At 34.7% G+C, this 18,311-nt stretch overlaps 1 protein-coding gene across 5 annotated transcripts in view; it reads left to right on the top strand.

Moving 5' to 3' along the window:
* POC5 (POC5 centriolar protein) overlaps nucleotides 1–18,311 on the top strand; it is a 57,864-nt gene that overhangs the window by 29,582 nt on the left and 9,971 nt on the right. For 4 of the 5 annotated variants that reach the window (XM_074207571.1, XM_074207572.1, XM_074207575.1 and 1 more), the window contains 4 exons: nucleotides 1,642–1,821; nucleotides 3,184–3,337; nucleotides 8,276–8,400; nucleotides 12,629–12,808. In XM_074207571.1, coding sequence (XP_074063672.1) covers nucleotides 1,642–1,821; nucleotides 3,184–3,337; nucleotides 8,276–8,400; nucleotides 12,629–12,808 — 639 coding nt within the window. Of the gene's footprint in view, nucleotides 1–1,641; nucleotides 1,822–3,183; nucleotides 3,338–8,275; nucleotides 8,401–12,628; nucleotides 12,809–13,402; nucleotides 17,264–18,311 lie in introns of all 5 variants that reach the window. The other variant, XR_012472621.1, reaches the window with a different exon arrangement.

Here is an 18,311-nt window from a genome sequence, read left to right as displayed (position 1 = left end):
CATTTCTGTTTATTCAGTTTGGTGCTAATGATACCATCTGGGCATATGTTGTCTATATCAATTGTTACACTGAGTAGAGGTGAATTCAATCATTCAAACTCAATATCTTATAGCTCTCCCAAACTCAATATGTCCAGAACAAAACTCATGATTTTTCTCCCCCAATATACCTCCCTATCTTACTGAAGGCACCATCATCTTTCCAGTCACTCAGATTCACATCCTTGGCCATCCTCAATTTCTTACTTTCATCACATATCCAATTACTTGCCAAGTCTTATCATTTTTACCTCCACAAAATCTCTTGCATCTACCCATTTATCTCTACTTACAAGGCCTCCAACCAGGCTTTCATAACTCTTATTTCTCCCTTCTCCAATACATCCTCCATCCAGTCGCCACAATGGTTTACCTAAACTATAGGTCTAACCATGTTATTTTACCAGTGAGTAAACTTCTTGTACCTCAAGAAACAAATAAGTATTCCTCTATTTGGCATTTAAAATCTTTCACAACCTGGCTTACTGAAAGTGGAATACCTGACTATAATCTGCTTTACAAACCTTTAAACATTATTCTCCTTCATACATCCTGTAGTCCAGTCAAACTGACCTCCCTGCTGTTTCTCACATACAGCACTCCTGCCCCTCCTTTATCTCTCTACCTGGAATGTCCTGTTCTCCCTACCTCTATCTCTTAAAATTCCTAGTTTTCATCAAACTTCAAGCATTATCTAGTAGATGAATCCTTTTCTGATCTTCCTAGATGCTGCCGAATTACCTTGCATTTATGCTTTTATTTTGTACATTCTTATAGAGTATATGATGTCTCCTATGATAACTTTCCTTGACAGCAAAGACTATTTTTTGACTGTTTCCCTAGCACCTGGAAGATAAATCGTTGATTCTAAACCTGGTGCTGCTGGCTTTTGTCTCCAGACTCATTCTCTACTATCCTGTAGATTACATTTTCATTTTAAGAAGTATCAGACAAGTCAGATGCCGAGATGGCATGTGAAGTAAATAGAACTTTAGGTTGTTTGGTTCTCCCTGCTTAACAAGGTATAAGTGTTGGATTGGAAATCAGGATTGTCATATTCTATTCCTTTCACTTATTATTTGTGTAACTAAGAGCAAGTAACTTAACATGTCTAATCTTCAGTGTCCTTATTTATAAAATGAGAGTGATAATACTTTTACTATAGTACTGTGAGGAAAGAGCTTTGTAAACTCTGTTGGCTTATATTTACTTTTTTTCCCTAACGTACTCACAAGTGCTTTATCCTAGCAAGAAACTGTGACACAAGAGCACAAATTCTTGCAGGTTCAACCAATTTAACAAAGCTTCAAATATGATCCTGATGATAGACTTTGTCATATAAGGTTGGACCTAACTAAAAGATATCTCATTAAATTGGTCACAAGATGATGAATTTTTTTGATCACAGTAACTTTCAAATAGCTTAACAAACAGGAGTTACAGTCTAATAGGTGACAAGTATACCCACACTGATAAATATCATTGTGAATACTGAAGAAATATTTTTCATTATTTTAATAGATACATTAAACTATTTCACTTTTCACACATATTATCTACAGACTTTGAGATTCCTTTCTCTTTTGGTATTACTTCATTAAGATTTATGAAGCTAAACTAGCTGAGCAGCACTATCACAAAACATTGAAGAAGAAAATCTGGAACGCCTGGCGCTCTATACTAAAATCACAGTGGAAGGATGCAGTTGAAAAAGCTTGTCAGTCCAGAGCTGAAGAAATTTGTCTCCAGATTTCCAGTGATTATGAAGCTAGAATTGCAGCAGTAAGTAGTTTTCCAGTTAAATTTTTTACCCTTGTATAATAAAGAAAAAGAAGTAGGGTAGCCCACTTCAACAAATACCACTTGTAATATTATGAATTTGAATAGTATTTTGGAAGAAGATACTCCAAATAGTAGCCAGTTCAGAGAATCAGATTTCTTAATTATCTTTAAGATGAGCCTCTAAAATGTTGTTATTTTATCTATAAATGTCTTTTTTTATTTTTTATTCATTTGTTCAATATGAAAATACAAATTATTCATTTATTCACCAACATTTCTTAAGTGCCATCATAGTAAACTGTGTTAAGGACAGTAAGAGAAATTTATAGAGCTTTCATCCTCTTGAGATTATTTGAATTTACAGCATGCTCATTTTGAAGTTCCATGGATATTAGCCAAAATAAAGGTATAAACTGTGTACCTTAAAGAATTGAGTGTTTTTAAAAAAAATGAAAATTTTTTCAATTATCTTTTGTGGTAAAATTATATCATTTCTATAGAATAAAAAAGATAGTTATGCAATGAATTAAGGAACATGTGAAGAAAAAATAATTTAATAGATTCTTGAAGGTGGGAGATATTTCAGAGGTCCTAGATTCTAATCCACAAATGCACTCTAAAACAAATAGTCATTTCAGTTTCCCCTTTAAGAGAGACTACCTCTCAAGGCAGCTCATTTCACATTTGGACAGCATTGTTAAGTTTTTCCTAACATTAAACCAAATTTTATCTCTCTGTCTCTTTGACTCTTTACTGATAACAGTACCACTAGTGTTAATTTATGGTCTTAATACTATGCCAAAGAGATACTTTGTAGAACTTGATAAAATAGTAACAATTCATTTGAAAAAACAAAATGGATTATCAAGAGAAATGATGAAAAGAGGTAGATACAAAGGGAAAATAATACTTCTAGACTTCAAACTATATTATAAAGTGCCAGTCTCCAAAACTATCTGGTAATGATTAAAAAAATCAACAAACTAGGTAGGGAAAAATAAGTAACAGTGGAACTTAACACAGATTTATATCATTGTATGATGTTTTTGGCCTGAAGTGAGAGAGGGCATCTATTTCTGCATAAAGTCAACAGTTTTTTGGTATCTGAACTTCAAAAGTCTCTCAAGTTCTAGTTTCACCTTATGGTTAAGAACCAAGATGGTATACTAATGGATACATCAGAAGTAGAGGCAATATGGTATTTTTCTTACATTTCCTATCTTTAAAAATTTGAGAACACCAAGAGAATCCATTTATTTAGGATTACTGGTGAAAATAGATTCACAAGTAGAAAGTCATTTCTTTAGAACAGTCATTTTTTTCCTCTGTCTAAAATCTTTATCATTCCTTTTTCTATTTTAGTTAAACGTTGCTTTGGAAGCTGCAAGAACTGAAATCCAAAAACTTCAGTGTGAAAAAGGACAGTTTGAAGAGTCCATGAAAAAAGCCTTCATGCGTGGCGTGTGTGCATTAAATCTAGAAGCTATGAGTATATTTCAGGGCAAAAGTGACAGCGGTTAGTATGGCAAATAAATGTTAAAATATCATTTTATTGCTTATATCTCTTGCCAAAACAGTGTTGTCTGACTTTATAATGTTATAGAATATAAATTTCATGAGGGCAGATGAGCCTTTAGTATAATAGCTTTGTAATGAATGCATGTATATATGAAAAAGCATTTATACTCAGTCCTTATCATTGAGGAGTCTGTATTTGTGAATTCACCTCACTAAAATTTATTTGTAACCCCACAATCAATACTCAGTGTGCTTTTCCAGGACAAGTACTAAGCAACAAAAAATTTGAGTTGCCCAATGCTTCCAGTCTGGGGTCAAACAAGGCAGTACCTTCTTGTTTCAGCTGTCATACTGTAAACAGTGAGCTCATGGCCAGCCATTTATGTTTATCAATCAACAACATGGTAACTCCAGAAAAAGGAAGAGAAAATTCTCCAGTAAATGTAATTAAAAGCTCCTAGGAATCTACCCCTGTATTTCACCAACTCAGCATTCACTAATTTGGTGTTTGTGGTAACTTTATATAAAACATAACACCACAAATGACTAGCACTGTGTTATGTACTGGTAATAAAAATAAATAAATACCAATAAAGTTCTTGCCCTCAAGGAGCTTACATTCTAATAGGAATAAAAAAGTTTTAGGGGAGTAGTGACCAGGAAGGGGTATTTTGTTTGGAAAGTTATTTGACGAGTGCCAAATCCTTTCCAAAAACAATGATAAGAGTAGATTTTATTATAGTTCCTTAAAACTACCAGATCACAGCATATGTAATAAAATGACCAGGAAATAAAAGGTGACTGAAGGCAGATCTAGATATAATAGGCACCTGAAATGACCACCAATCAAGATACCTGGGTCCAAGTTTGAGAGTTCATAAAAAGCATTTAATAAATGCTTTTTGAAAAGTATTTGATGTAACCAATTTTTAATAAGTGCTATGATTTTTAGCTTCATGATGGAATTCCAATATTTCATATTATTATGTCTAACAAATCAGGTAATAGTCATTATTATTTAAACTCAGTGGAAGGTGCAACACTGAAGATAGCATGTTTTACATTTTTATGTTTTTAATAATTTCTCTGAGCATTGAGATGCTTTTTCATACTCTCAAATACTGGAAATTCCTCCACTCATATTTCCTTATACAAATGCAAAAATTATTTCAGTAGATTTCTCAGTAATCAACAATTATTTCAAAGAAATATTCAATAACTTTTTCCACTAGCTCTTTAGACCTTGTCATTGTGATATGATATGAAAAAGCATACAGCCATAGTCAGGAGACCTAATTTCACATCTTGGCTTTGCTGCTAGTTTATAATTTACTATCTCCCTTTGTTTTTTGTCAGATGGAAAAGTAATGCTCCAAAACCCTATATAGAATGCCAAAACTGAGCAGTACCTTGATGGCCATTTTGGTTGAACTACTGAGCAGTAAAGAAGAGTAATATCAAAAGAAGGATAAATTTAGGGCCAAATTTTGAAGATTTGTAAATGCCACCCTCTACTAGCCTCCTGCTTCTTTCAAACCTTCTCTTCACCCAGTCTCTTATTCTGTCCTTGTTCTTACTCTCTGTCTACCCCTATTCTGATCTGACTTTCCTTCAGTTTGGATACATTAGTCAGTCTGCTTATTAACAAGCTTTCTATACTTTCTATCCTTGAATCTTTTATCCCACTGTCCTTCCCCATTCAACCACTGCTAATCCTCAAGCTAAGGTCATCCCCACCATCTCTTCCCAAGCCACTTAACACTGTTGGGAGAAATTTTTTTAAAAACCATGCTGACTTCCTCCACTACACATTTCTGATTTCAGGTTGAGCGCTTGGCAATTCTTATTCATTTCCCATTATCTCCTGTGTCTACAGTATTCCAACCAGTGGCTTTCTAACCTTTCCTTGAAGACCTATGGTGAGAATGAACCCACTATCTTCTGAGACAGACCATACCATTTTGGGGCAGTTCTCCTTTATTAAGCACATAGTATGGGCAGTAGCTGTGTGGAGCTCTGGGCAAAGGACAGGCAAAAAAAACAAAAAACAGTCCTTGCCCTCAGTGAATTTACAGTCTAATGAAGGAGACAGCATAGAAGCAAGTATGTACAAACAAGATAGAGTAAATCCAGGATAAACTGGGGACAAGGCACTCCTGCATTCATACAACCATCATCCTTTTCAGGTCTTAAGTACCCCTCACCTAGACTTTTGGGATAGCCTCTCAACTAGTCTCCTTCTCATTCATCCTTCTCAATGCTACCAACATGAGCTTCCTGCAACATTGTTTTGACCAGAGCACTTTTTCTGTTCAGAAATCTCATGTATTTTCTTTAACATTGAATATAAATCCCTTGGCCTGGCATGTCTGACTCCAGATTACCTTTCTAGTCATATTTCACATTCCTCCTCTTCCTACACTCACTTTTGCAGCCAAATTAGGCAACTATTTATTTCTAAACTTGACTGGCTCTGTACAGATGATCATGAAATCACTATGCATGAAGTGCACTTACTCATTTCTGCCTTTCAGAATTACCTTCCTTCAGGGTTTAATCTCCTGTTCCACTTCTTCCATAAAGTCTTTTCTAATACCTCCAATGCAAATGTGTTCTTCTGCCTTCTTCAGTGTTCCTAGTATACCTAATTTGGACCTCACGTTCCTTTTTGTGTACCCATGCATCTCTCTACTTTACCACCTACAGAATGCAAACTTTTCAAGAAGAGGGATTGTACCCTTCAAAAAGTCTTATCGTGCCTAAAGCCCTGGCCCATGGTAGGCTCTTGATGTCGGTTGTCGAGACGTCCAAAATGGAATCATTACTGTTGTCCATCATGTTTTCTCTAGTATCATCATCATTATCATCATATATTTATTATAAGTCTTGGGGATTTAACAGAATGCTTTTTTTCTTAATAATTCTGTGGGGCAGATTTGTTTAAGTAATTTTTAAGGTGTCTGACATGTTATAGATTCAAAAAGTTTATGTGTGTAGTATATATGTACATGTGTGTTGTGTATGTATACATACATATATTCATAAGGAGGAATTAATAATATATATTTTTATATATAGACCAGACTTGTGATTTATTCAACTTTAGACACACCTAATGAAGAAACCCACCAGCAACTGTTCTAAATCTCATAGTCTTAGTTGCCTAGAATTAATGAGTTCTAAATTTTGTTGTATCATTTACCAAAAAAATAATTATAAATGAGAATATAATCTGATATAAAATAGCACTTCTTTTTCTAATACAATAGCAAATTTTCTATTCAAATATTTGATTTGTATTGCCTTGATTTCTTACTTTCTTAACATTAAGATTACATTGCCAAATTCATTGTGAACAAAAGAAGTCTAAGATATAAGTTGAAAATCTGAGTTTATTGTGAAGTGGCATGGAAATATAACAATTATACAAATTAGAACTATTGACTATAACACTTGTATTCACGTAATTTGTTCATATATATAACTGGAATGTGTATTTTTAACTTAAAAAAAAAACACCTCACAGTTAAAACCAGGATGAATGACAAAGCAATTAATATGAGAAGGCGGAACTGTACCTTTCCATTTCAAATAGCATACATTTGTGATATGTTTGTCCACCTTTAGTTCTAGATCTCTCACCTGTTCTAGGTCTTTCAGGACCAGAGATGATCTCTCAGCATCTTCTAATCATTTACCTGAAAAAAAGTACAAATTACCTTTCATGGAGCAAAAAAGTAGTGAAACTATTTCAAGCTCTACTTTTTGTTTTGTTTTTGCAAGGCAATGGGATTAAATGACTAGTCCAAGGTCACACAGCTAGGTAATAAGTGTCTGAGGCCAAATTTGAACTCAGATCTTCTGACTTCAGGGTTTCTGCTCTATGCACTGTATCACCTAGCTGCCCCTGAGCTCTACTTTTAAAGGGATGCAACTATCAATTGGAATGAAGTTATCATAGTCAAATATTTAGTAACAGAAATTTTTCTATAGAAATATTTTTGGGCTACCAAAATGTTGCAAAGTTTGCCTTATTTTACAGTAAAAGTGAGAGAAGATAGTATGTACTCTTTTAAAAGTTTTGACTTTTGTTTTTGTATTTGAATTTTTTTCCAAAGGACAAAATTATCTAATAAAGGAAATGCTTTTGTTGTTACTGTTATACTTAAATAGTTAAAAGAATGATGGAAAAGCAATGTAGTTGCATTTTCCTGAATGCTTATTGAGTTATTTTTGAAAGTGGAAAGAGACCTAGGTTTGGAGTTGGGAGACCTTGATTGAGTCTCATATTTGCCATTTTCTGATTCTAGCAAATCATATAACCCCTCAAGATCCCAACTTCCTCACCAAAAAAAAAGAGATTGTTTATCTCTAGAGCTACTTGCAGCTCTAAATATTAAGATCCAAATGAGAAGGGTACAAATACAATGGAGTATTGCCATGGGTTTTTCAGATATTGGTACTTTCAGCTCTTTTATATTATTACACCAAAGGTAAAAGGTGAATAATGACAGGATAAGAAAACTGATTTCTTATTTCAATTCTAAAACCAGCGAAGGATAGTACATGATTTTTATTTTTTTTATTTAATAAATGAAAAGAAGCTATTTAGACCTGTAAAACGGGAAGGAAACCAAAGTCTGAATAATGACTTTGCTAGATATTTTAATACCAACCATATTAATGTAACTATATCTAGCATATGATCAAGAATTCTGTCATCCTGGGTTTAAGCTAGATTTTATGATGTCAGCTACTTAGGAATTTGGAATAGATTTGGTTGTTGTTTTATTTTTTTTTGTCTCAGCTAACTTTTTTAATTAGGTATTTTTAGGCATGTTGTGATTTTAGCCCTACTATATCTGTGTCACTGTTGAGCAAAAGGGGATTCAAAGAATGGTGAAGTATTTTAATAGTGTCCATTTTGTTTTTTTAGGCGTAGATCAGGTAACAAATAAGAAAGATGACCATGGTCCCAGTGGTGCCGGGAAAGATTCTATTCATTTTGAACCTTCTGTTCTCTCAGCATCAGCGCAAGCACAAGCATCAACAGAAGAAATGGTTAGTACAATTTTGAGGAATTTTCTCCTTACAAACAAATCAGTTCTTAAAAGTTAATTTTAGGGGAAATTTTTTGTTATTGTTGTTAATTTGTTTCTTTAGGGGTACTGGGAGAGGAAACAATCTCAAAATGCATCTTCCCATAGAAATAATGTCATAAGTGGTTATTGGTATTGGGTTCCAGGCAAATCCACAGAAACCTTGATCAATTCATTCATTATATGGCTAAAAATGTTAGTTCACCACAGATGGTAAAGCATATGTTGTTAGAATAACAAAAAATATATAGGTAGAAAGTGGTCATCTTAAAATACTAGTTGTTAAACAAATGGAAAGAAAAGTAATTGAGAAAAAGATTTTTATTTTTCTCAAATATTGGTGGTTAAAGAAAAGAAAAAGGATTATGTAAATGAATCTAGAAGTAATAATGCCGATACTTTTACTAAATTGTTTTCACTTAAGCTTTTTATGACAGCTTTTCCTTGCCACATTTGTATACTAGCTCTACCATTCTGCTTATTGGCCACATTGATAGATTTGTTTTGGTTTTACCCCTGAAATCTAGTGAGGAAAATCAGGTGGTTTTCCTAGGTATACTGGACAAGAGTTCTAAGTTCTCTTAAAATGGGATTAAGATGGATATGTCAATATATATATGAAAGATTGCTTGGATAAATATGTGAATGATAAGAAGGGGAGAATGCCAGAGATGGTAGGAAAAAGACAAGCAAGTTTCTGAGATTGGCCACAAGGTGGTACCATTTTACCAAAATAGATTAACTCTATTCAACAAGCGTTTTAAGCAAAGCATAAACAATTAGAGGATTCAGAGATCTCTAGTTTCTTTAGGACACAAGACTTAAGCTGAAAGGGAGGGACTAAGTATTAAGAGTTTCAGAGATCTGTGCTATTTAACCTATTTATCAATGATTTAAATAAAGGTGTATTTATAGAGTGCTTACATAAACAAAGCATAGTTCTGAGAAATATCTGGGGGATTTAGTGGATCACAAGCTCAATAGGAATGGATAGTTTAATAGTTCAGTTGGATTTTGTCCTTCTTTAACTAAGAAGACAAAAATGACATCACTATTTTAGAGACAAATCACAGTGTGTTTGACTGGGGCTGTTCAGACCAATACGAGCCCAGAATGCTCTACCACCAGTTGGGTACAAATAATCCATGTGAACATCTGGGGTGGATTCTCTAAATTTGCGCATCTCCCATTTCCTTTGAGCTGCTTTACTTAGAGACCACCGCCCCCTCTCTGATGAGGGCACACTGTCTGGGTGGTCTTGTGCCAATGTCTCCCATACTGCATAGTCAGTTCCAAAGTTCTTAATGGAGACCTTAAGGGTCCCAGTATCACTTCTTCTGACCCCTTTGTGAGTATTTGCCCTATGTGAATTCTCCATAAAAGTCTTTTTTTTTGGCAATTTATGTAAATGAATCTAGAAGTAATTTGGCAATTGTACATTTAACATTCTATTGTGGCCAGGCCATTGGAGTTGTACTCTCTGTAATAATGTTTGAAAGCTTGGCATATGCCTGCCAAGAAAGCCAATGTGATTTTAGGCTGCATTAAGAGAAATATGTTTCCAGGACTTTGAAGGTCTTTTTCTGCACTCAGTCCTGGTCAGACCAAATATAAAGGATTGGGTTCTGTTCTGGGTGCCACATTGGAGAGTGTCTAGAGAAGGGCAACCAGGATGACCAAAGGCCTGATGATAGTAGAAGAGAATGAGTTGTAGGAGGAGAAGTTTAGAAAAGACTTGGGAGAGATGTGATAGCTGTTCCCTTATTCACGTTACCAGAGCTCTTCGGACTTCTTCACCTGAATGTCTCACAAGGCATCTCACATTTAACATATCTAAAACAAAACTCATCATATTCTCTCTACATGTCAATCTACTTCTTTTGACTCTCCTATTTTTATTGAGGGCATCACCATTCTTCCATTCACACAAGTTCAAAACCTTTGAATTATGGTCAACACTTCCCTTCCTTTGTCCCCATGTCCAATCAATTGACAGATCTTATCAATTCTGCTGTAGCACAAATCTTGCATCATTCTCCTTCACACCACTCATATAATACCACCCTCATCACCTCTCACCTCTGCTGCTGAAGTAGCATTCTAATTGGTCTTCACAGTTCCAGTCTTAGCATTCTCCAATCCACTCTCCACTTAACTTCCAAATTTATCTTCCTAAATTGCAGGGCTACCATAGACTTTCCCTTGATCTTGGAGGCCCCTTAGAGTCTAAAGGATAAAGCACAGTCATATGTTGAACTTTTAAAATCCTTCACAATTTGAGACCGTCCTGTCTTTCCAGGCTTATTTCCTGTCATTCCACTTACACCCTCTAACTTATAGTCACATTGATTTTCTTGTCAATTCTCAGACTTCGCATTCCATCTTCCTTTTTTTTGCTGTTGCTGGGTTCCCCCAAACCTGGAAAACTCTCTATCTTCATCTTTTGACTTTATTCAAGGCCCTTCTCAAGTGTCTTTTTCAAGAAATCTTTCCCTCAGTTGTTTGCATTTTCCTCTTCCAAAATTACTTTTTTCTTTATTTTGTATGTATTTGGTATTTTCACTTTTTGTATCCCCTTACCTAGTCCAGAACATAACACATGGTGGTACAATGTAAGTACAGCCTACAGAGTCTGCATTTCAGTCAAATTAGACTACTGACTATTCTCCTAAACTTATCTGCCCCTGGTCCTTTGCTCATATTCTTTCTTCCACATGGAATACCCTGCCTCCTTGGCTTAATTTGTATTTTCATTTTATACCTCCCTGTTATATTTCTCTATTTATATGTCATATATATACATGTATATGTATATATGTATGTATGTATGGGAGAGAGAGAGAGTCTGTTAAACTTTTAAGGTGGTTTCTTGCCCTCAAAAAATATGAAGAGTATAAAATACTTTTATAATTATAATAAGTTATAACATTAAAGTCACTTATCTTCATTTTCCCCTATCACATTTGACATACTAAGGTGTTATTCCTAAGAATTAATTTCATGACTGAAGCTATATATTCCCCCCTAGCAAGATCTCAGAAGACAAAAGTGAGGAGCCCTAAGCCTCAGAATCAGAAAGCCTTTCCTGGAATCAGGCCTGTTTTCTTATGAAACTATTCCATTTCAGTCTGACTTTTAAAGGATTCCTACTGACTTGAAATATATGCTGGTCATTGTTTCTTCACTACTGGAAAAACCTGCCTATTAACAGAGAAAGAAGCTGACAAAGACAAGTGTTTATTTACTAGTACCATGGAAACAAGGGGAATCTCACTTGATCTTTTTTTTTTAGGGTTTTTTTTTGAAAGGCAAACGGGGTTAAGTGGCTTGCCCAAGGCCACACAGCTAGGTAATTGTTAAGTGTCTGAGACCGGATTCGAACCCGGGTACTCCTGACTCCAGGGCCGGTGCTTTATCCACTACGCTACCTAGCTGCCCCTCACTTGATCTTTAAAACAGTTGCATGTGTTAAAGTAAATATAGGAAAAGTATTTGTGTTGAAAATATGTTCTCAAAATAAAGATTTTAAATCAGCACCATGGGCAATTGATTCATGTTAAGACAGTAGTTGCCATGCTAATCTCAATTCTGATTCTAGAATTATTGAAAATTATCATTTCAACTAATTTAAATCTTTTCTGCTTTTGTACTTAGTGGAGAGGAGAATGAAAGGAACAAAAAGCTACATATGTCGGGGCATCTAGGTGGCATAGTGGATAAAGCACCGGCCCTGGAGTCAGGAGTACCCGGGTTCGAATCCGGTCTCAGACACTTAACAATTACCTAGCTGTGTGCCCTTGGGCAAGCCACTTAACCCCGTTTGCCTTGCAAAAACCAAAAAAAAAAAAAAAAAATACATATGCTAGGTTAAGTGACAAAATTTTTTAAGTCTTTTATTGTATGCTAGAGTATACATGTATCCATTTGAAGATACCTCACTTTCACTAGTCAATAAAGATTTAGTTTATTCATAATTTTCATAATGCCTATGAAATTATGAAGTAGATATTTTGTACTTTTTTACTCATTTTAAGGCATTTTTTAAGTAAGGTATTAACTTTTTAAGGTAAGGTATTAGCTATAATTAGATATAATACTTTTTGACAGTAGCATTATAGTTGAATTGAGTTATTATTTATAGGTACAAATTGTTTCTCCAATGTGATCTCCTCATTATTTTCTTCATCTAGTGTGGGCCAAAAGTTGTGACCTCTGTCCAACAGAAGGCAGGAAGAACAATTACAGCTCGAATTGCAGGGAGATCTGATTTGCCTACTAAAACCAGTAGAAATTGTAGCAATTTAGCTGTAATGGGGGTCTTGCCTCCCATGAGTTCGGTTGTTATAGAAAAACATCATCCAGTTTCACAGGTAAGTCTGTATTCAATGATTGTTTTGTATGAAATGTTAGTGCAACACAAAAAAGGATTTTTCCCCCTAAGGAGTTTGTATTCCAGCAGACACTTTTAAAAGCTAGCTTAGAAAACTGTCCCAACACTGATAAGGAAAAAAAAAGTCCCCTTTTGCTTCTTGCCGTATATTATATTCTCAAAACTTTGATTTATTCCATTGTTCTATGTCAATCTTTCCTTTAGTTTAAAAAGTCATTCTTTGTAGAATCATTTCCTACTTTTACATATATAAAGCTTCTGTAAAAATTGATCAGATGTAACAAAGAGCTGGTTTTGCTCTGACAGTAAGGGTAAATATCAGTGATTTCTAATTTTGATAATGGTTTTGTTATTTATCAATCCCAAACAAAAATATTCACAAAAGATAATTCAAATGACAAAAATCATTCTAAACTTTCTCAGTTTTTAACCCTCTTAGGTAAACAGTTAAAAGTATGTTTAGCTAAGTTGCATTAATTTAGCAAATATACCTATATCTATAAATAGAAATGTATGAGAAAGAATCCTTTTTACATCCATTCTCAGTGTTACATGATATTCTTGTGCACTACAGAGACCAAAGTGTTAATGAGAGAGCCTCATTGATGATGATTTAATTATCTTCCTTCCTGAATGAAGCTGCCTGATATAATATCAGCATGTTTAAATTAAGGAGAAACCGGCTGGATTAATTTGATAATGTAACTTCAGCTGTAGTGAACTGTAGTGAGGCTGAAGACCAGAGCCAAGGAGGAAGCCAGAGAGGAAAAAGGTCAAAGCACTTGTAGGAGTTGGAATTGTTATTTTATGCTTAATTAGTTGAATAGAAGTGTTTAACTTTACAAATGTGTGGGGGTTTCTTTTTCATTTTAAATGGTGGATCAAATGAAAAGAGATTGGTACATTAGCCATTATTTTTGTATATCTAATTTTTGTTTCATTATTTAATGTAGGATTTTGAAAATAAATACTCTATTACAACATAATTGGCATCTTAATCATGTTATTTCTATTATCAAAAAACTACTAGCAAAAGTCTCAGAATTGGATGATATTAAGAGACATTAAGACATTAAAGAACTCCTATGATGGAGAACCTCCTTATATTCCCTGAGCACTTCCCATTTAGTTTGGGGACACATCCAATTGTTAGAAGTTTTTCCTCATATTGAGCCAAAATCTAACTCCTTTTAATTTTTCTTCTCTAGTTTTAACATACCTAGATCCTTTAGCCAGTCATTTTGGAGAGATAGCATTTGAAGTTCCAGTCTCATGATAGTCATCCTTTTCCAACTACATTCAGATTCTCAGGTCCCTCTTACCACATGACATGATAAATGAACATCCTTCATTGAGACTCTCCTGCCTTCCTCCCCTTTGACTCTTCTAGTATTAATGCAACCAGGATCCCTTTACCCTTTTCTGACTTACCTCTCACAGTCTTGATTGATATTGAACTTTAAAACTATCCAAACCTTGTCTCCCATATCTTTAACCCATGTGGCTTGTTTTTTGAAATTCCAAGTAAAGAACATAATCTTGATTCCATTTCATCTTGTTAGATTCAGTCTACTGTTTCAGTTTACCAGGTTCCTTTTGGAACCTGTCATCAAATGTTCCATACTGGCCTGAATATAGGTCACATGCCTCTTTGAAAAGAAAAAATGCAATTATAACTAAAAAATAATACTAATTATAGGCATTCTTGTGTTTCATTTTTTCTTGGGCAAAAAAATATGGCCTATATCCAAACAACAGATTTTATTTCATCTAAGTCATTAAAATACAATCAGAACTTATCTAAGGACAGAGCCTTCAATGATTCTACTAAACATTTTCTAAGTGGATATTGATCCTTTAGGCACTCTGAATCTGGTCAGACAGCCAATTCCAAGATCAGTCTAATTGTGCTATCAATCAATCTATTTGTCTCCAACAACCCAAGAATATTCTGAGAGACCTTGTCAGATTGTTTGTTGAAATCAATTTATAAATAGAGAGTATGTATTTTTTAAAGTATCAGGTACTATGCTATAAACACTTTACAAATATTATTTCATTTGATGTGCACAATAACCTAGAAGGCAGCTGTTGTCATTAATCCCCCATTTTATAGCTGAAGAAACAGAGAGATAGATGGAGGTTAAGTGATTTGCTCAAGGTCATACAAATAAGTGTATGAAGTCAGATTTTCTATCCCAGGTTCAGCATTCTGTCCCCTGTGTATGCTAATTTTATTTAAAAAATGAATTTTTTTTTTCTGAATGACATGAAGCTATTCTGGCTAGTTCAGCCATCCTCTTCTTTTTTGTGAGTGCCCATAAACTATTTCTGTAATAGTCTGGAATTTTATAGAGAATATATACTAATCTCATTAACCTCTTTTTGTTGGTTTTCTCAACTCCAGTCCTATAACACTTCTCCAGTTTGACACCACTTTTTTTAATTATAAATATTTACTTTGAGTTTTACAATTTTTCCCCTAATCTTACTTCCCTCCCCCCACCCCCCACAGAAGGCAATCTGCCAGTCTTTACATTGTTTCCATGGTATATCCAAATTGAATGTGATAAGAGAGAAATCATATCCTTAAGGAAGAAACATAAAGTATAAAAGATCGCAAGATCAGATGATAAGATAAATTTTTTTTGTCAGTTTTTTTTCCTAAATTAAAGTTAATAGTCCTTGGTCTTTGTTCAAACTCCACGGTTCTTTCTCTGGATACAGATGGTATTCTCCATTGCAGACAGCCCCAAATCATCCCTGATTGTTTCACTGATGGAATGAGCACATCCATCAAGGTTGATCATCACCCCCATGTTGCTGTTAGGGTGTACAGTGTTTTTCTGGTTCTGTTCATCTCACTCAGCATCAGTTCATGCAAATCCCTCCAGGCTTCCCTAGTGTTCCATGACATACTACCACAGTTTGCTAAGCCACACTCCAATTGAAGGACATTTACTTGATTTCCAATTCTTTGCCACCACAAACAGGGCTGCTATGAATATTTTTTGTACAAGTGGTGTTTTTACCCTTTTTCATCATCTCTTCAGGACATAGACCCAGTAGTGATATTGTTGGATCAAAGGGTATGCATAATTTTGTTACCCTTTGGGCAACAAAGTAGTTCCAGATTTCTCTCCAAAAAGGTTGGATGAGTTCACAGCTCCACCAACAATGTAATAGTTGACACCACTTCTTAAAGATCATTGATAACATTTTACTGAATATACAGCCATGAGTTTTCAGTAACCCTACTCTTGGGATTTTTCTAGCTTTTGTTTGAAAATGAATTTGTTTGAGAAAAGCTTAAGTTCCTCTTCTTAACTCGTCTTTTGTTTGGGGTTTAATTTCCCTATTTACTACTCTTGTTCTTTTTTCTACTATGAAAATCATTGTCCTTGGTAGAAGGAAAATAGAAGCACAATATAATAGTTGAGTAATTTTGTCTTCTCTCTGTTGTCCCTTAAACCATCTGACCCAGGTAGGAGTCTTATTTTTTTTTAAGGTTTTTGCAAGGCAAATGGGGTTAAGTGACTTGCCCAAAGCCACACAGCTAGGTAATTATTAAGTGTTTGAGACCAGATTTGAACTCAGGTACTCCTGACTCCAGGGCCAGTGCTTTATCTGCTGCACCACCTAGCTGCCCCAGGAGTCTTATATTTTAAAAAAAACCTCCAACTTTTTGTTACCTTTGCTATTTGTCACAAGCCTCAGCTTTTTTTTTTAAATAAGATTAGTTATGCATAGGGGACAGAATGCTGAACCTGGGACATCTTACCTTGCTTTCAGAAGGTAGACAAAGAAATGGAAGAAGGGTCTATTCAGAATTTGTTTCTAACCAATAAGGAGGTATTGACTAATTTAGTGAATTTGGGAACAAGGAAATTTCTGATACCCCAGTTGCAGTTGATACTGATGATGAAGAAAAGGGAGAATTGTCTTGAATGTGACTGTGCTTAATGCTAATCACCAGTAAATTTTCTTGGGTTCTTCCCATCTCTCTTGAGCTGTTTAATAAGAGATTCTGACCATGTGGTATCCTAATAATCCTGTTGGGTGTGGGGGCTGGAGCCAAGATGCAGTGAAGGCAGGAATTCCCACAAGCTTTCCCCCAAACCACTCTTAATAATCCTGACTCTGAGCTCTTTGAAATCTTCTCCCCTAAACCATGGGAGACCATTCCTGATATTCTTCTGTTTGTTTTTCCCACCAAATTAATGATGATTTCCAGAAGTTCTGAATCACTTCCTCCTAATTGGTCAGAACTGAAATAGAATAACTGTTCCTCTCATCATTTCTCCCCTTTTCAAGATTCCATTATCCAAAAGAAAAGTGAAGAATTTATCAGCTATTCTGCTTTTAGCAAATATTTGAAGAGTTTTCATGTGGAAGAAGGAATAGGTTTGTTCTTCATCCCCAGAAAGTCAGACCAGTAAGTGAAAATTAGAGGAGTCAAATTTTGGCTCTATTAGAAATGATCTCCTAACAACCAAGACTGTCTGAAAATGGAATAAGTAGCATTGGATAAATATCCTATAACTGAAGTCATTTGCTAGGAAAACTTAACAGTCCTTTCCCAATTAGACATTCCCTACTAGTTTGTCTTTTTGAGAAAAGGCCTGAAATAGATTCTAGCTCTTCACCTCAAACCCCCTTAACTTTTTTACCCACATAGTTGGAATTATGATCTGAAATAGTGTTCAATAGCAACCAGTTCATTTTATATTTTGTAATTGATTCAGAGGTTGAAGTTTAAAAATCTCATACCAAAAATTATATCCCTAAAAGGACAATTATCTCATCCCCTTTAAAAAACAGTATCAGAACAGAAAATGCTGAGAGAATTTTCAAATAGAGAAATAAAGTCCTTGACTTAGTCTCTATCAGAATTTTTTGTGCCTTATTAAAAGCATGAACACTTCCTCATCTTATAATGTTAATATATTTTCTTTTTATATGGAGGGCATATCAAAAAGTTACTCCATTTCTAAGATTTTCAAACCCAAACACTATCTTAGATGGTAAGGAGTATCCAGAATCACTAACCATATTTCCTTCAACTTCTTAGCACATACATATTTCATGCTCTTTCTTACCTACCCATCATCATGTAACATTTAATTCTCCACAGAACTTATCTTAAGATAATAGGGATTAGGACAGTGAATAGACTGCCCCTGGAGTCAGGAGAATCTGAGTTCAAATCTGGTCTCAGGCACTTAATAATTACCTAGCTTGTATGACTTTGGGCAAGTCACTTAACCCCCCATTGCCTTGCAAAAACAAACAAAAAAAAGATAATGGGTACTTTGTCAGTAATTGCAGCTTTCATTGTATCACAAATTGATACCATAGTTATAAACTTGAGTTATGGACACAGTTTTGCAGCTCAAATAGCCCAGTAGAATCCAAATTATCAGAAACTGCACTTCATTTTGTAATTGATACAGAGGTTGAAGTTTAAAAATCTCATCTTATAC

Source organism: Macrotis lagotis, chromosome X (genome assembly GCF_037893015.1).
Source record: "Macrotis lagotis isolate mMagLag1 chromosome X, bilby.v1.9.chrom.fasta, whole genome shotgun sequence".
NCBI lineage: Eukaryota > Metazoa > Chordata > Mammalia > Peramelemorphia > Peramelidae > Macrotis > Macrotis lagotis.
The sequence above is the reverse complement of the archived record's forward strand: the minus strand, read 5'-3'. Positions and strand labels throughout refer to the sequence as shown.